Genomic DNA, 16,983 nt, shown 5'->3' with positions numbered 1-16,983 from the left:
ATCATGGGTCTCCCTCAAGGTTGTTCTATGCTGAACACATTTCGAGATCATTCTGCGCGACCATGTGTTCAGTGCAGTAATGTTCAAAGCGCCTGTCAAGGCTCGACGCAAGACCGACTTATTGTGCGAGTTGGTAATGGCGTGTTTCCTTTGAACAGGAAAAAACAGCGCAGGACAGGCACAGAAGAGAAACACCTATAATCTGACTTGAACTAATCGTTTCTTCCGAGACAGGGAAGATACTGGTTGATTATTTCAATTTCACAGGTTTTTATTGTAAAAATGCGTGCAAGATACGTCGGCGCGTTGTTTGTAGGTACGTTGTGCACCAAAGCGGACAAAATGTGTTTTATATTGTTCTAAGAAGACACGTTTAATTAAGAGGGGATAACAAATCTGCACTTCATTATTTGGTATTGGGCACAATTATACTGCAAATTTAAGGAATGTGAGTATTGAAGCTATTCTACGTTTTGGAAATTTGGGTATCTGCGTTGCGGTACGAAATAAGGAGCGGCAAAACTACTTTTTCGGAAGCTGGTTAAGTTGGCTTTCCGTCAATCGTATATATAAAATGCCGATACAGAAAAACTAAATTCACCTGGTATAGGCAGATAGAAAACTCATTAAAACGCAGCGTCCATGCAAAATCTTTTTCGGGCCCGCCCCACTAAACCGTCTATATACTGCCTTCTATGGATAAAATATTCTACGGAACAAAGCGCGGTAACATTTCCCTACCATCAATCTCTGCTTTGTCGCTCTGTCTTTGCAGGACACTTGTTAAACGTCAAGTTGTAAGTACAGTTGTTAATAGTGGCCAGGTGGACTGACTCCATCGGGAGCTTGCGGAAAAGAACTCAGAATGCAAGTACCAGACTGCTGCTTGTAACTCAGTTCTTTGAAACTTGTAGTTGCTATCCTCAAAAAAACGCTTAACGTTGGCGTGGAATAACATCTCTTACGGAACAATATGTATCCCGGTATAAGGGTACAATTCTAACAAGTCCTACTGGTGACAGCAGCAAGGTGGCTTTATTGCTGTACTTGGTTTCTTATGGGGCATATTTTGTTAGTGAAACCCGCTAAGTAGCATACGTACCACCTTCTTGTAAGTCCAGATACCGCTAACAAACTGTCTTTTATATGCGACTGTTTTTTGCGATATTTTTAAGGATTACATTATGAATATTTATTTCCTCAATGACATTACGGAAACTGCGTCTATCTCTTGCAGTTTCTAAACAACGCATGCAGAATCCATAAATACGTCCGCATTGTAGGGATTCGTACACAGGGTGAAAAGAGAGGAGGCGCTAGATGTCTAGTAGTAGTGTTATCTATATTTCTAATACCTATAGCTAGGTTGATATGTGTAAGGGGAGGAGGGGGGGGAGGAAGGTATTCATGACATAAGAAATTATACTAAGCACTACGCTTAAAATCGACTGCAATGCACTTCCTATTCATAAGCATCATCACTCTGGCTGACCGCATTACACTGATGTTGCAGTTACACCCAGCTAGTGAAGTCTGCTTGTCCCTTCTAGCTTATTGTTAATCCTAATTATTTTAAAAGGCCGCGTTGGGTATGGTCATTACACGAACCTTGACGCTTAGGTAGTTGTAAATTGGCAGCCTACACCTACGCTTGGCAAAGCTATGACCTGCCTATACCACTGCCTACGCTATGAACCCTCCCTTTCAGTTCTCAAACAGCTCGTACATTCATCATGAACAACTAATAAATAATGCGCCCCGTTGTGCTCAAACCTTTAAACGTCATCTTAGTCTGAATAACGCGAGGCACACACATGGTGCATCTTCCCTTCCTGCCTCTGTAGGGGATTTCATTAGCTTATAACACTACCCCGTTCCTGTTTGCGCACATAACAAAAGCTAAGCGTTTCTTGCCTTAAGCAGCTTAAACGTGGGCTAATTTGCGACCCATTGTAAAGTAATTGCGCTGCAATTATGACAGGCCCACAGAAAAAGAATGCATATAATGTGCGCGTTGGTTTGCCCATTCGTTCATCTTCTCTCTGTGCCCGCCGTTAAGTTACAGCTATCACACATACAATAGAGGCCTTTGTTATTTAACGAACGTTCAAATGTCAGTGTGACCTGCACACGGCAGACAAATAAGTAATTTCTGCATGAACTTGTACGCCGTCCACGCCACCTTTGATGCTTGGAGGGCTTTAAATACACCGTACGCCGGCAGGCCTAACAGGACGCATCCCAACGTCGCTTGATACACGAGAGCCTCTGCTCCGTTAAAAAATGGAGCGGCCACAATAGCTAGCAACACTGTAATGTTCACCACTACGATGATGGTCGGCACTCGCACAGGCCGTGCGGCATGCTTCATCGTGACTCGCAGCATCAGAAGCGCGAACATCACCAGCAGATTCACAGCTGAGAACCCTGCCATTCCCACTTTTGCGAGGAATCCAACTTGGCCTGATAGTGTGAACACCATGGCGAGGGAACACCTCCAGGCGGTTGAGATGAGCGGCAACGATGACCGCGCTGTGATGAGCGAGAAGATTGCAGGCAAGTGTTTTTTGCGGGCCGCGGCCATAAGTAAGCGGCTGTTGCTGAGGAAGGTGGCGCTCATGGTTCCGAAGGTGCAGGTGCAGACAATGAGAGGCACGAGAACCTCGCCAGCTACGCCCCAAGCTTCGCGGGCGAAGGTCACGGCGGTGGCTTCGGCAGCTGCCAGGCTTTGTGGGTCCAGGACAGCAAAGTAGGCCACGTTCGTGAGGACATGCAACCCAGTGACCAAGAAAAGACCTCCCATTAGAGACCACGGTATTATTCTTGCTGGGTTGGACATTTCTTCGGTCATGCAGCAGATCATGGCGCTGCCGTTGAGAGTAAATGGGAAAAAAGGCAGATCGAAAATTCCTGTGGCAGTTCACTGTTAAAAAGTAATTATGTCTTGCAATAAAGAAAATTGCAAGGCTTAAACAATGCGCTCTTACCTTCCAGATCCTGTGAAACTTGCCACCACAAAAGCTTCCAACAATTTTCCAGAAGGTCTGTTAGTGTCGAAGGAAAACTTGTTCAGCACAGTTGGTGCTAGGAGGAGAGGAAGGTATAAAAACAACAAATCTGAAAGTTAGCCTGCAAGGTGAGGAGCCTTGTAATGGGAATGTCTGTGGTTTTCTTGATAGTTTCGGGCCCCAAGTGAGGAACACGTCATGTGAAAGAATGCTGAACTTACCACCAATAAAATATAGAAGCTTTTTCTACACGTAATCGTTTGCTGTACACAAAGTAGAATTTATCGTCCAGTCATAATGTTACCATAAGAAAAGTTAAGCAGAGTGAACCATATTATTTATAAGGATTAACAAGTAAGTACAAGTAAAAAAATTACACATTTCCATGCTTGCAACTCGAAGCATTCAATGCTGGCTTGAAGTCTCCAACTAGATTAAAAGGAATAGCCACCCCACAAAAATGTACGTCGACATTCATGTGGAACAAGCATGCTGACTCATGAAAGCCGCGCCGCTAGCTCCATCAGAAGCAGTTGCTTGTCACACGTACTGCACTGAAGGGTAATAAATTTCGGGTTGCTTTTTTGAGATCTGTTTTTCTCAAAATACAAACATTTTACCGACCCCGGCCTCAGTTAAGTGACATATTTACTCTCTTCAACAGCTTTTTTCTTTCTTTTATACAAGGTTACAAAGCGTGTTCACTTTCGCTCAGGAATAGTGTAGAACAGCATGCACATTCCCGGAATATCAAACGGAGTTGGAGACTGGCTGTGCTCTCTGCATCTTTATAATTTGCCAGCGCTGAGCACTCACATGTTGTGCATTTGACGAAGCGGATCGGGTGAGCGTGTATATCGTATTGTATGTGAATAGCAATGGCTCTATTTAAGCGACAAAAAGATTACTGTCCTGAGCAAATTTATTACGTATCATTCTGAGAATACACGCACAGCATTTGTAAAAACACGGTAGGCCATAGAGTTCACAGGGTTCGTTTCTGCTCCATGCAGAAAAACTGCCCAACACGTGTGGGAGTCCTAGTCGTCTCAGGGATGCGGACGAGATTTCCTTCACCCTACGAGAGGTATCGAACCCCGGCGATGCGAAACGAGACAGGCTGCGATGCTCACGTGCAAACCCATAGAGTCGTATACTTTGTTCATAACGCAAGTGCATGAAAAAGTTTCACAAGCGCAGACTACGAGCCTTGCTTTCGATGTGATATTTACACCTATGTTGCTAATGCAATACTTAACTGATCGTTATTATCGCCTTCAGGAGGATCATCCGGAATCTCTAATGTATGTTTTTCAAAAAAAAAATATTAGGAGGAAACGGCAGATCACAACTGGCCGATGCTTTGGTTAATGCAAAACATTTCTGTCATGTTGCCGTACATTGGCGCAGTCCGAAGGTTTACAGCATTAAAACAAAACGTCCAGGTCACTCTACAGCCACATGACCATACACGAAGCGTATTTGGTCTCTTCATAGTGTATATTATGCAACATCCCGTATGATCAAATAATCGTCATGCCCTCTGAATCCTCTCCAGGAACGCATTTGGCAGTAAGCGGACAGGTGGCCTCTGGGCTGTCTGCATCTAGAAAGCTCTGCGAGCTGCAAAGCAACACCTGTATTTGAATGACTGCCTACTGTGATCATGCGGTGAGCATGACCTCTGAAACTACGAAACTGCTTTGGTGGCGTGAAAAACAAATGTGACTGTTTGCTAGCAGCGTGAGACATTGTACATGAGTATTCAGAAAGCTGGCATGTTTCGCTGAGAGAAGACAAAAGAGTGGTAATATTAATGGGTTTGAAAAAAATTGATGATTTTTCATCATTAGAAAACAAACCGAAAAAGTGAGCTCCCGAACGAATGACACAGAACAAGAAAAGACTTAACGTATAGAGGGGTAGCCCAGTGCAGAGTACGGGTGTTTCTCAAGCATTGAAGCGGTGAATGCCTAACGCGGACATTGAACTTGTTGCGCTTTGTGGTCAAGGCGCGTTAGGAATGTAACTATGCTATACACCAGCCATATAACCGAAGAAGGAAGAGCGTAGACTTGCCTTTAATCCACCATACTAGACCGGTAGCGATGATACAAAGAAGTACTCCTAGCTTCACCATGAACAAAACATTTTGAATTCTCAATGACGTTTTCAGCGAAAATGTGTTTACCGCAGCAGCCAGCTCTGAAAAAGAAGACATATAGGAAGTGCTGTCACAGCTTGTAGCTGACTGTTTAGTCATTGCAAATGCCCGTGCTATATCAAGCACTTTTAAAAAGATAAGAGCACAGCTGAAGGGAACGACCAACAAGGCTAGAAAGACAGAATAAATGACCTTGTGTTTGATGCTTTTTTTTCTGTCCATCGGCTTTTAATCAGTTTATCCCAGTGCCATACACTAAATACTGAACTCCGTCAACCAGCCGAAGAGCAAGCATTTGAGCCCCTAAACACTGTACACAATTAATCAGCGCGCGATTAGAACGTGCAGATCCTGACAACTGCGTTGGTAAGTCTCTGTGGGTCTGCAGGTCTCCGGCGTTTCTTAGTTCGAATATTGGCAGATCGACGACCTCTAGATGAATTGTTCGAACAAATATTCTTTGTTGCAGTGTTTGGGGCGTCGCTGTTGGTCTGTTGTAAATTAAAATCAGAGAGAGTAAAGACGAGATCATTAAAACACCTGAGATGGATACAAAGTGTTTGCCGTTGTGAACGTTTTCATTTCAAGAATTGGAGTATCTGATAAATTTGACCCTTCCGCGGTGTTTAATAAAGGGTGACTGAGGACAGCTCGATGCAAATTTCGTTCTTAAGGAACATCAGCTCTGTGGCCCATTGTGGCCATGGGGACGTTTTTCCCGGCAGAAAAGAAGGCATTTATTGCTCATAAAATCGCTGCTAACCATTTTCCTGTCGCTGCATTTAATATAGCGCCAGCAACAAAAAATGCTATGTGATCAATATATCCAAATGAATCACAGTCTAACTTAGGGTGACTTTCAACTGCATATCCGGAGCGGTCCGCCGGGGTGTGGTCGCATGGGCACGCTGATTAAAAGGTTTCACTAATTTGTTCACTCGAGGTTGCAAGCAGAAACAGGACGCCTTCTCAGCACCTTTGATGACGAAGCGAGCGAGTTGGAGTGGTTAGTGTGTGCTCCTAGGGAAAAACAACATAAATAAGGAAAGAGGGAAAGCTTCTGTTATGGGTATATATAAGCGCAATATGATGGGAAAAATACTCATTTCTGGCGCCAAAAAGCATAACGTACCGGGCCGCCTACCACTTGTATAAAACTTACGAATGACTACCACCGTCACCAACGCAGTCACTTCAAACGGTGGTGTGCAAGTTCCGTAGGCAAAAGTCAAGGCATATGCCGCAAACGTCCGTCCGTGTATCGTCGTGGATATTGGGTCCGCAACCAGAAAGCACCAGGCGACCAAGAAGGAGAGGAGATCCCCCGTTCTCCCCAAGGACTGGACGCCAAGGCTGAAGTACTCGTAGGGCCCGCCGGCGGATGGAAGCATGGCACCCAGTTCGGCGTAGCAAAGACCATCTGTGAAATGAAATAGGAAGGCAGAGAAAGCTGAACACTGTCAGGTGGCGCTGCCAGCGTCTCCATTGAGTGGCACTATTGGTCTCTCTCAGTTGGTAGCGCTCATTCTGATATATGTGTCCAGGATGTCGACGCAGCCGCACCTATCATAAGAAACATCCAAAGATTACCATTTGCATACGCTGTGCTCATTAGCACGTTCAGCCCGGCAACGATTTTGTGGTTACTGATCCCTCTGCGTCGTGGTCCACCCATGGACCATTGTTAAATTTTCAGGAGTGCGGTGTTACACACCTGTGAGCCTCCGGCGAAGTGATCCTATTGAAACCCACATAAAATGGCAATATAAATCTGGCATAAATATTTTTCACAGATCTTTTGAAAAATCTGCGCTGCCCCAGGGTTCCATTCGAGCACTCAGCATTCGTACCGCACAGCAGCAACAAACGACGTAGCCCACCGCTGACCCTCTACGCACTAACGTGTTAATGCGTTTAACTCAGCGAAAACCTTCCCGTGCTGCCACTAGTAGTTTGCTAATGCCTCAGCCTTTCAGTCCAATCTAATACCTGATATTAACTTTGCGGCAGGCTGGGTCCAACAACAATGAGCAGTGGGTCCGCTTCATTGCATTCAATCTGTGTCAAGGTGCTAGCAAGAGCTCAGCTAACTTGTGGTTAACTTTACGTAGGCTTTGATATAGGACACATAAAAATAGCACCTTGCGGAAGGGGGATTTTCCTCGAATAGAGTAGCCACTTTGCGTAGTCTTTAGGCACTCAGGAGAAATACCCTCATTACTGTTAGGGCTATTAAATTTCATTATTTTATGAAGCTTCAGTAAAAGACACCAAGCATTTACGAACGGTAGAGCCTCTAGCGTGCAAGACCATGCTAAAAAAGTTTTTTCGAATGTTTAGTCTTTATACGGCGGGCCTATACGGAGCACCTAAGATGTTCCGCGCTTTTAAAAAATCGCCACTTTGAGTTAGAACAGTGATTTCTTTTTCAACAAAGCATTCTCAGCAGTGTAGTGCATTCAGGAGTTGCAGTTCCCGAAGCCCCCATAAATGATACTAGCGTAGAGTGCTTTGCGTAGACGCCACAGGGATAGCTACTTTTCCTGTTGAGTGTCTAAAAGTTTTTTTCAACTCTGCGTTTGATCTCGTTTCATAACGTCTTTTTCTTCGTGTCGTTCAAGTTGCCTGCGATGCCATATTTGATACCTGATATCTCTGGCTTCCCGCCGGCCACTATGCGTTGCTCCGTCCTTTTTCCGCGAGTTACATTCAATACGCATTCATCTGTATATATATTCTTCTGAGGCTGAAATAAAAGTCTTTTATACATCCTTTTTTTTTTTGAACGACGAATGCTGTTAGACGCTAAGTGAGTTCTTAATACTCGGACAGAAAACATAAAAGATGCGCGATTGTCTCAGGATTGTGTAACCTTTTCCAAATTTGCTTTGCTATTTGACAGCCCGAGCAATGCGTGACACCAGTCGGTATGAAACGAAAACAGTTTAAGAAAAAAATGGCAAAAAAACGTTACCGTGTAACGAGCATATGACGATATATGCGAGGTTCAATGACCAGAAACTGTGCTTTAGTAAACAGGGACGGCATAGTGAAGTACCATAGATAGACCTTAGATTTCGATCAGCTGGGTTCATTTTACATGTGCCGGCAACCCATTGCACATGAGTGCCCTTACATTTTGCATCGATCGAAATTGTAAACTACACTGCCAGGATAGCAGCAGAACACGATAGCCCATAATTGACCGCGGTTGGTAGTATAACAAAGACTAGAATAGTCATTCCTTCAACCTAGAATTCAAGTTCACTGTGAGAGAAACTGGCAATTGAATGTTTGTCACTTTGGTTCCACTTGATAATTTACTTTGAAGCGTTGAAACACTTAACGAAGAAAGTGTAACATGCTGCATCTTGCTTTCAAAACGCAGCATGGAATAAACCGGGGTTATTGGGCAGGCTGAAGTATGTCGTCTTCTCCGCCTTGTTTCCGAATACCTCAACGGGTTACTCCAAGACAACGCTGCGGACATTACCGCCCTCTCATTTGAAGGCTGTTCGTGTTAGGCGCGAGATAGGCATATGCATGTATTAAACTTCCCCAAGATGCAGCGATGGCGTAGAGGTAGAACATCCGCCTCGCGTGCGAGAGGACCGGGGTTCAAATCCTTGTGCCGCGCAATTCTCCACCGGGTTTAAAAAAAAATATCCGCGTGTCGATGGAATTGCATAACCAGGCCTGGAGTGCGGCCTGATCTCGGTGACCAGAACCGACAACGCACTCTCTCACCAGAGCAGGATTTGGCCACCCTGGTGTAGTACTTGGCCACAACCTTCTATGATCAAACCAATTAACCCTCGGCCCTCAGTTTCCAGCGGCTGCGGAGCAACTGACCACGGCGGCGGTCAGACCTGTGACGCAGCGGAGGGTGCTAAGAATCTCTGGCTCCGGACAGGCCGCCATTGGAGTCTGAACCTGGCAACGTTTAACGCTAGAACTTTAGCTAGTGAGGCTAGCCTAGCAGTGCTGTTTGAGGAACTAGCGGGAATTAAATGGGATGTGATAGGGCTTAGCGAAGTTACGAGGACAGGTGAGGCGTATGCAGCACTAAAGGAAGGACACATACTGTGCTATCGCGGGTTAGAGGATAGACGGGAACTAGGTGTGGGATTCCTCATTAATAAGGATATAGCTGGCAACGTAGAGGAGCTCTACAGTATTAACGAGAGGGTAGCAGCTATAGTAATTGGGCTGATTAGGAGGTACAAGCTGAAAGTGGTGCAGGCCTACGCACCCACACCCAGCCATGAGGACCAGACCGTTGAAAGTTTCTATGAGGACGTAGAATCAGCAATGAATAAAGTAAAATCGCAGTACACTGTACTGATGGGCGACCTCAATGCGAAGGTGGGCAAGAAGCAGGCTGACGACCACGCGGTAGGTGACTATGGGATAGGCTCTAGAAATAGCAGGGGAGAGTTATTAGTCGAATTCGCGGATAGAAGTAATTTACGGATCATGAATACCTTCTTCCGCAAACGAGAAAACAGGAAGTGGACCTGGAAGAGCCCCAATGGTGAGATTAAAAATAAAATCGACTTCATACTATGCGCTAAACCTGGCATCATTAAGGATGTGGCCGTCCTCGGAAAGGTGCGTTGCAGCGACCACAGAATGGTAAGGTCTAGACTTAGCTTAGACTTGAAGAGGGAACGGAAGAAGCTAGTGGAGAAGAAGGCCATTAACGAGTTAGCCATAAGAGGGAAAGCACAGGAGTTTAGGATAGCGCTGCAAAACAGATATTCGGCTTTAACTGAGGAAGATGATCTTGATGTTCATTCAATGCAAGATAATCTGACATCAATAATTACGGAGTACGCAGTAGAAGTAGGCGGTAGGACAGTTCGAAAGGATACCGGGAAGCTATCTCAGGTGACGAAAGATCTGATTAAGAAGCGCCAAAACATGAGGGCATCTAACCCTACCGATAGAATAGAACTAACGGAGCTATCAAAGTTAATAAATAAGCGCAAAGTAGCCGACATAAGGAAGTTTAATATGGAGAGAATCGAGCATGCTGTAAAGAACGGAGCTAGCCTAAAAACAGTGAAGAGGAAACTAGGCATAGGTAAAAACTAGATGTATGCATTAAGAGACAAGCAGGGCAATGTCATTAGCAATATGGATAAGATAGTTAACGTAGCCGAAGAGTTCTACACAGACCTGTATAGTAGCCAATGTAATCAGAGCGTTAATGAGAAAGACAACAGTGCACAGCAATGCGTCATCCCTCCAGTAACGAAAGATGAAGTAAAGAAAGCCTTAGAAGCAATGAAAAGGGGAAAAGCAGCTGGGGAGGATCAGGTAACAGCAGATCTGTTGAAGGATGGAGGGAACATCGTGCTAGAAAAACTAGCCACCCTGTATACGCAATGCCTTATGACCTCGACTGTACCAGAAGCTTGGAAGAATGCAAACATTATCTTAATTCATAAGAAAGGAGACGCCAAGGACTTGAAAAATTACAGGCCGATCAGCTAACTATCCATTGCCTACAAAGTATTTACTAAGGTAATCGCTAATAGAGTCCGGGCAACGTTAGACTTTAATCATCCAAATGATCAGGCAGAATTTCGTAAAGGATATTCCACAATAGATCATATTCACACTATCAATCAGGTGATAGAGAAATGCGCAGAATATAACCAACCTTTATATATAGCTTTCATTGATAACGAGAAAGCATTCGACTCAGTGGAAACCTCAGCAGTGATACAGGCATTGCGTAATCAGGGGGTAGAAGAGCCTTATGTCAAAATACTGGAAGATATATATAGCAACTGCACAGCTACTATATTCCTCCATAAAGTCAGCAATAAAATTCCAATAAGGAAGGGCGTCAGGCAAGGAGACACGATTTCGCCAGTGCTGTTCACCGCGTGTTTACAGGAGGTATTTCGAGGCCTGAATTGGGAACCGTTGGGAATAAGAATAAATGGAGAATACCTAAAAAATCTGCGATTTGCTGATGACATTGCCTTGTTGAATCATTCAGGAGGTGAACTGCAAATCATGATCAATGAGTTAGAAAGGCAGAGCAGATCGATGGGTCTAAAAATTAACATGCAGAATACCAAGGTAATGTTCAACAGCCTAGCAAGGTAACAACAGTTCACAATTGGCAGCGAGAGCCTAGAAATTGTGACGGAATACGTCTACTTAGGGCAGGTAGTGACAGCTGATCCGGATCATGAGAGGGAGATAACTAGAAGGATAAGAATGGGGTGGAGCGCATATGGCAAATTCTCGCAGATCGTGAGTGGCAGTTTACCAATTTCCCTCAAGAGGAAAGTGTACAATAGCATAATCTTACCGGTACTCACCTACGGGGCAGAAACGTGGAGGCTAACGAAAAGAGTTCAGCTTAAGTTAAGGACAACGCAGCGAGCCATGGAAAGAAAAATGGTAGGTGTAACGTTAAGAGATCGGAAGCGGGCAGAGTGGGTGAGGGAACAAACACGGGTTTATGACATCCTAGTCGAAATCAAGAGAAAGAAATGGGCTTGGGCAGGGCATGTAATGCGAAGGCAAGATAACCGCTGGTCCTTAAGGGTAACGGAGTGGATTCCAAGAGAAAGTAAGCGGAGCAGGGGGCGGCAGAAGGTTAGGTGGGCGGATGAGATTAAGAAGTTTGCAGGCAAAGGGTGGATGCAGCTGGCAAAGGATAGGGTTAATTGGAGAGACATGGGAGAGGCCTTTGCCCTGCAGTGGGTGTAGTAAGGCTGATGATGATGATGAAACTTCCCCACAGTGATGCAGTAGATCCTTAGCAATCGTTGCACTACTCACGGATTAGTGATGCGACTCCGGCTGCAAGCCACATGAAAAGATCAACGCCCACGGAGCCAGCGTCTTGATAAACAATTCCCGGTGTTATGAAGATTCCAGCGCCTGCAATAATTTTTAAACACAGCAAAAAAAAAATGATGCAAGTTCAGAGAGCAGTCTAATTTGAAAGTTCCTACCTATACTTGTCACACAACCGTGACGTTTAGTTAGGACATTTACACGTGTTGTGGGCGTTGCAAATTAAAAGTATCGCTTTCTGTACCGTGAAGAATGCAATGAAACATGTATGCTTTCTACTTGTTGCTTGGCAATTAATATGAAGACAGACACCAGGGCTGCTTATTTCTGGCACGCTGCGATATCTCTCTTTCAGATTTATTAAAGGTGTGCCCAACACAAAAACGAGAACTTCTCATAGGTGTGTCTTTGGGAACAGCGTAGGCGCCCGATATAATTGGTCGTTTTTATGTTTTTTTTTTTACAAACGGGCTTTTTAGGCTGATAGCCGGCCCTGCAACGTTAGGGCGCTGGTATTATTTCGAGTAGAACTTACATAAAGAAAGAAACTTAATTTTTATTGGTGTGTGTGTGAGAGTCGTTAATAATTTGCAACAGCTAAGTCTAGACAGAAGACAAGCAATATTAGGAAGCTTACCTATACAGCTGCCAACCACTAAGGATATGGCGTTAAAAAGTCCCATGTCCCTCTTCAGGCGGCCATGGGTTGCACTTGTAGCCACTAAGAGAGGACAAAGCAGGCAGGGTTGCTTTTGCTTGAACGAAATTTCCCTGTACTATTAAAGGGAAGAAATTTTGGCAATTAAATTGATTTTTACTCTATATGTGCCCACGGCATGCACACTTTTTTTCTGTTTTCTAACTGGTTTTCTATTAAAGTACATTATCCAAAAGGTAGCGTCAACGTTTGTGTGGAAAGGACTAAAAATTGGCATCTTTGTACGAAATGGTTACTTTTCATATCAGAGCGACTTCACCTGAAGCTACTGTGTCAGTTCCGGTGGCAGACACCTTGCAATACCCTTGGTATTCAGAAAGAAATGAAGGAAGATTACTTTTTGACACTACACCATACATAGCGCATAGTTGATAGTATAAAAAAAACGTGCTGGTGAACAACTGCCGCCAGCACCACAAGAAAACCAGGCGATTGTCGAGCATATAGTGCGCTTATGTAGGAGACTACAAATAAGTGCTTCTCACTCCGAAGTTTACATAAGCACCGTAACTGGCATGCAATATTAAGATATTTCAGGTCTGCAAAAGGGTTTCCAGCAAAAATAGCTGTGGCAGTACTGTGTGCCAGCATTCTGTGAAAATTCACTTATCGATAATCATGAAGATATTTTGTTCTAGAGCTAAAAGCATTAATAGCAAGAATTGAGGTGTTCAGAACAAAAGTGTAAACAATACCGGGCAGGAAATCATGCCTTCACGGCCATCACGGCCATAACAAATTTTATTTACGCAAAGATTAGGGTACTCTTTGAATACAGATTGTAAGTCAGGTAAACCATGAAGAAAGCTGAACTCACCACTTTCTCCTTCCATCATGGGTGAAAGTTGAGTTTGTTGTTACAGACAAATTTCCGTGATAGGGTGTATGTTAGCTATCAAATACTCCTAGTTTGCCTCCGAAACGTTCCGTTTAACCGCGCATGTGTAGACGTAGTCTGATGATTTTCCGTACAACTGGTGACTCCCCACTAACAGACACACGGCAGATCCTTCGTCTGTAATTTCTAGTGCTCTACGTTGTTTGTGGATCACTTTCACCAAATCCCACATCTGTAGGCTGCCTATTTGAAATAATACAAAATGCACTTCCGAAAAAATTGGTATTCCGCACGCACTAAAACAATAAAGGCCGTTTCGGCAGCCATCCACCTTAGCTGCTTTTGCACAGCAGCTATCAAGGCTGTTTACCGCATGGTCGGCGCACATGTTCGGAAACGCATTGCAAATGTTGTGGTCGAAGGCCTCCCTGCGGCACAAATTTCTGTGTCGTCGAGCCAGATGCTTTTTGTGCAGGTGTTCATCTCGACGCTGAGCGGATGCGGTAGGGTTGACTAGTCAGGCGCAGCTTTTTCCACAACACCGCGTCCATATTTTATATAAAAGACTCAGTAAGCCACGCGTACTTTTAATTTTTGAACTCTCAGGATGGATGGATGGAAGGTAGGAGCGTCCCCTTTGAAACGGGGCAGTGGTTGTTGCCACTATGCTCAGATTTTTTTCCTTTCCTCAGTTTTCAAGACGGCAGCGCCATAATGCGGCTTCAACGTGAACCAGGTGAATGAGGATTGGTGCGAGTGGAACCGTGTCCTGTGGTGAGCAGTGAGCGTTGCGCAACCACATTTAAACATTGCTGTCATAGATTCATCGTGAAGTACATCCTCGATGCATTGCAACAATAAATTTCGTCATGTAACGGGACAGAATGGGTTCTCGGTGTCATGTTTCAAGTTCTAAGATGAATGCGAAAGAAGAGGGAAGTTTTGTAGCAGGAAATTCAATCAGTGTCTTTAAAAAGAACTAGAGGTCATGAAACAGATTTTCCCAGGGTGCACTACGTTGTCCGAACATTGATTTTAATCTAAGAGTTATCTTAAAGTTTGGTTCGGTGTATTTTCTGATTCCGTGACACCTAACAGGTAAACATGCATGGTGAACGTTGAGCAGAAGACTAGTACAACAAGAAAATGTGTGACATGACAAGAGCGCTGTGATACTTCTTTAATACAGGATCATGGTTCGTCTATAGTTTTTCACATAGAGACGAAGTAAATTTACACTCTAAGTAATTTCTCACATCAATGACAGAACAAGTCCTTCAAAAATATTCTCTTCTCTCCAGTCGTAAGCATCTGCGGATCAGGAGCCAGTGCGATGTACATGTCAACACCAAGTTGCAGTTTCAATTTCATCTGAGGCATCCGCATCATAGTCCGTGTGAGACACGAAATATACTCGTATATTGGTGTTTTACGTGTCAGAAAGGCACGTTTGCGGTGTTAACACACAGCTTTCTCCACCGCGAATTTCATGTTCCAGATGATGGTCTGAAGGTTACATTTGAAATGAATTTTAAATTTGTTTCATGAATAATTTTTAACTGCCGAATTCTTCCTTTTCTTCCAGGAGCAACAATGAAAACAAGCAACGAAGAACAAAAGTATACACACAGTCGAAGGGACCGTCATTTTGTGTTTTATAACCGAATCGGTAACGGGATGAAAAATGAAAAATCAATTATATCATTGTGATGTGAACGGTCAAAAGATTTGCTTGAGCCCCGCCGCGGTGGATCAGTGGTTATGGCGCTCGACTACTGATCCGGAGTTCCCGGGTTCGAACCCGACCGCGGCGGCTGCGTTTTTATGGAGGAAAAACGTTAAGGCGCCCGTGTGCTGTGCGATGTCAGTGCACGTTAAAGATCCCCAGGTGGTCGAAATTATTCTGGAGCCCTCCACTACGGCACCTATTCTTCCTTTCTTCTTTCACTCCTTCCATTATCCCTTCCCTTACGGCGCGGTTCAGGTGTCCAAAGATATGAGACAGATACTGCGCCATTTCCTTTACCCAAAAACCAATTATTAATTATTAAGATTTGCTTGAAGTTCACGCGAACCTGGAGCTTGGATTGAATGTTGCCCTCGTTTGACTTTTAGCAGTTTTGTTATTGCTGGAGCAACACCTGTTAAGTAGGCCGCTCCATCTTCCGAGCGCAAGACACCAATTCCATGTGTTTGTGCCGATACTGTTGCGGTTCACAAAATCTGCAGTATTTTTTCGTTAAATGTGTCATGATACAGCGTCTATTTCATCTTGTCTTCATCTAGAGTGTACGTGCTGTGTCTGAAATAAATAAATATTCATTAAAATACAAAACCCACCGTCTAAACTGATGGCTTAGACAATGTACAAGCATAAAATACGCTGTACAAGTGCATATTAGATATTGCGGCCATAACTTTTTCTCTGCCAGCTTGCACATTTTGATTGAAAATCTCTTTTGGTACCTTGAGCAAGCTGTACTTATTATTCTTTCTCATGTCTTTTAAAATTAGGTGTTAGTGACCTGCGGCAGTGAAACAAAAGACTGCTCCACTCACCTAAAATGAGAGTGTACTGTTTAGTACACTGTATACTGTTTAGAGTATACTGTATGAGAGTATACTGCGGCACTATATCAACGAGCGTCCCACTCAACACTCAGTGACATGCCGTATTAAAAAATACGTAAGGCATGTTTAACAGTCACAATAGTCTTGTTTAGCGACCACTCTATCCGCTAAAACATGCGTAGCTCCAGCATGAAAGGTTTGCAGCTTCTCCTCATACCTTGGATGCTTTAGCTAGCAACATGGCGGTCAAACACTCAGCTGTGTTCCCGTACGGAGTGAATACTACAAATATTGTCACGAAGCGGTGACTGCAATCCGAGGAGAAGAACGAGAGCGAAAACTGCATCCTGAAAAAACTATTTATTTGGGCTGACTTGCGCTCACCAAACCTCGCCTGAATCGCTCGGCGGCGGCGTAGCAACAAGCGTGCTAGGCGGTCGCTGGACAGAATGCCCGCTGCTGTCGGCCGTGTTCAATTTAAAGCTGATAGCGAACTTTCGAGCTAAAGCGTTCAAAGTTACTACAACATTCTGGAACAACGTAGAATAAGCTCGGCCTGGCTGCGATCAATTGAGATAAATCTAGTCGCGTCTTGCATCGCAAACAAAGCGATAAACCGGCGTGCCGGCAGATTTGAAGAAAGAACAAACAAACACTGCAAAGGTTCGCGCCAATATGCTGGACGTCGTCAACCAACGCCATCTGTCAGCCGCCTTAAGGCAACTCTGTATAACTCAACGGTAATAACTTCACTTCGAATTGTGGCTGAACTCTAAACTCTGGTCGGATGTGCGCACACAATAATGTTTTACTTGTAAAAGCTAGTGTAAAATCATTCTAAGGCATACACCGACAAGTT

General features: G+C 44.2%; 1 protein-coding gene and 1 long non-coding RNA gene across 3 annotated transcripts; one reads left to right on the top strand and one right to left on the bottom strand.

Moving 5' to 3' along the window:
* LOC144105290 (large neutral amino acids transporter small subunit 1-like) lies at window positions 1-13,804 on the bottom strand. Of its 2 annotated transcripts, none has more exons than XM_077638430.1 (7): window positions 13,533-13,804; window positions 12,635-12,773; window positions 11,980-12,081; window positions 6,335-6,592; window positions 5,088-5,213; window positions 2,988-3,084; window positions 1-2,867 (listed from the first exon to the last, which is right to left on the bottom strand). In XM_077638430.1, exons 2-7 carry the CDS (start codon window positions 12,678-12,680, stop codon window positions 2,108-2,110), a joined length of 1,389 nt encoding a protein of 462 aa, XP_077494556.1. In that variant the 5' UTR covers window positions 12,681-12,773; window positions 13,533-13,804; the 3' UTR covers window positions 1-2,107. The 2 variants fall into 2 exon arrangements, with proteins under 2 accessions (XP_077494556.1, XP_077494555.1); XM_077638429.1 differs by having other exon boundaries at window positions 12,635-12,718.
* Window positions 13,805-13,982: 178 nt separating this feature from the next.
* On the top strand, window positions 13,983-15,818 carry LOC144105288 (uncharacterized). Its single transcript, XR_013308747.1, has 3 exons — window positions 13,983-14,175; window positions 14,246-14,327; window positions 15,139-15,818. It is a non-coding gene; the product is annotated as an uncharacterized LOC144105288 (long non-coding RNA).
* The last annotated feature ends 1,165 nt before the right edge of the window (window positions 15,819-16,983 follow it).

This window comes from Amblyomma americanum, chromosome 9, assembly GCF_052857255.1.
Source record: "Amblyomma americanum isolate KBUSLIRL-KWMA chromosome 9, ASM5285725v1, whole genome shotgun sequence".
Lineage (NCBI taxonomy): Eukaryota > Metazoa > Arthropoda > Arachnida > Ixodida > Ixodidae > Amblyomma > Amblyomma americanum.
Note: the sequence above shows the minus strand (reverse complement) of the source record. Positions and strands in the feature narration are given on the sequence as shown.

Bases quoted from the DNA above. Each gene is read 5' to 3' on its own strand.
- LOC144105290 (XM_077638429.1), bottom strand. The intron at 6,593-11,979 runs GTGAGTAGTGCA...TTCATTTCACAG, and splicing joins CGGAGTCGCATCACTAATCC to ATGGTCTTTGCTACGCCGAA. The intron at 2,868-2,987 runs GTAAGAGCGCAT...TCTCAACGGCAG, and splicing joins AGTTTCACAGGATCTGGAAG to CGCCATGATCTGCTGCATGA.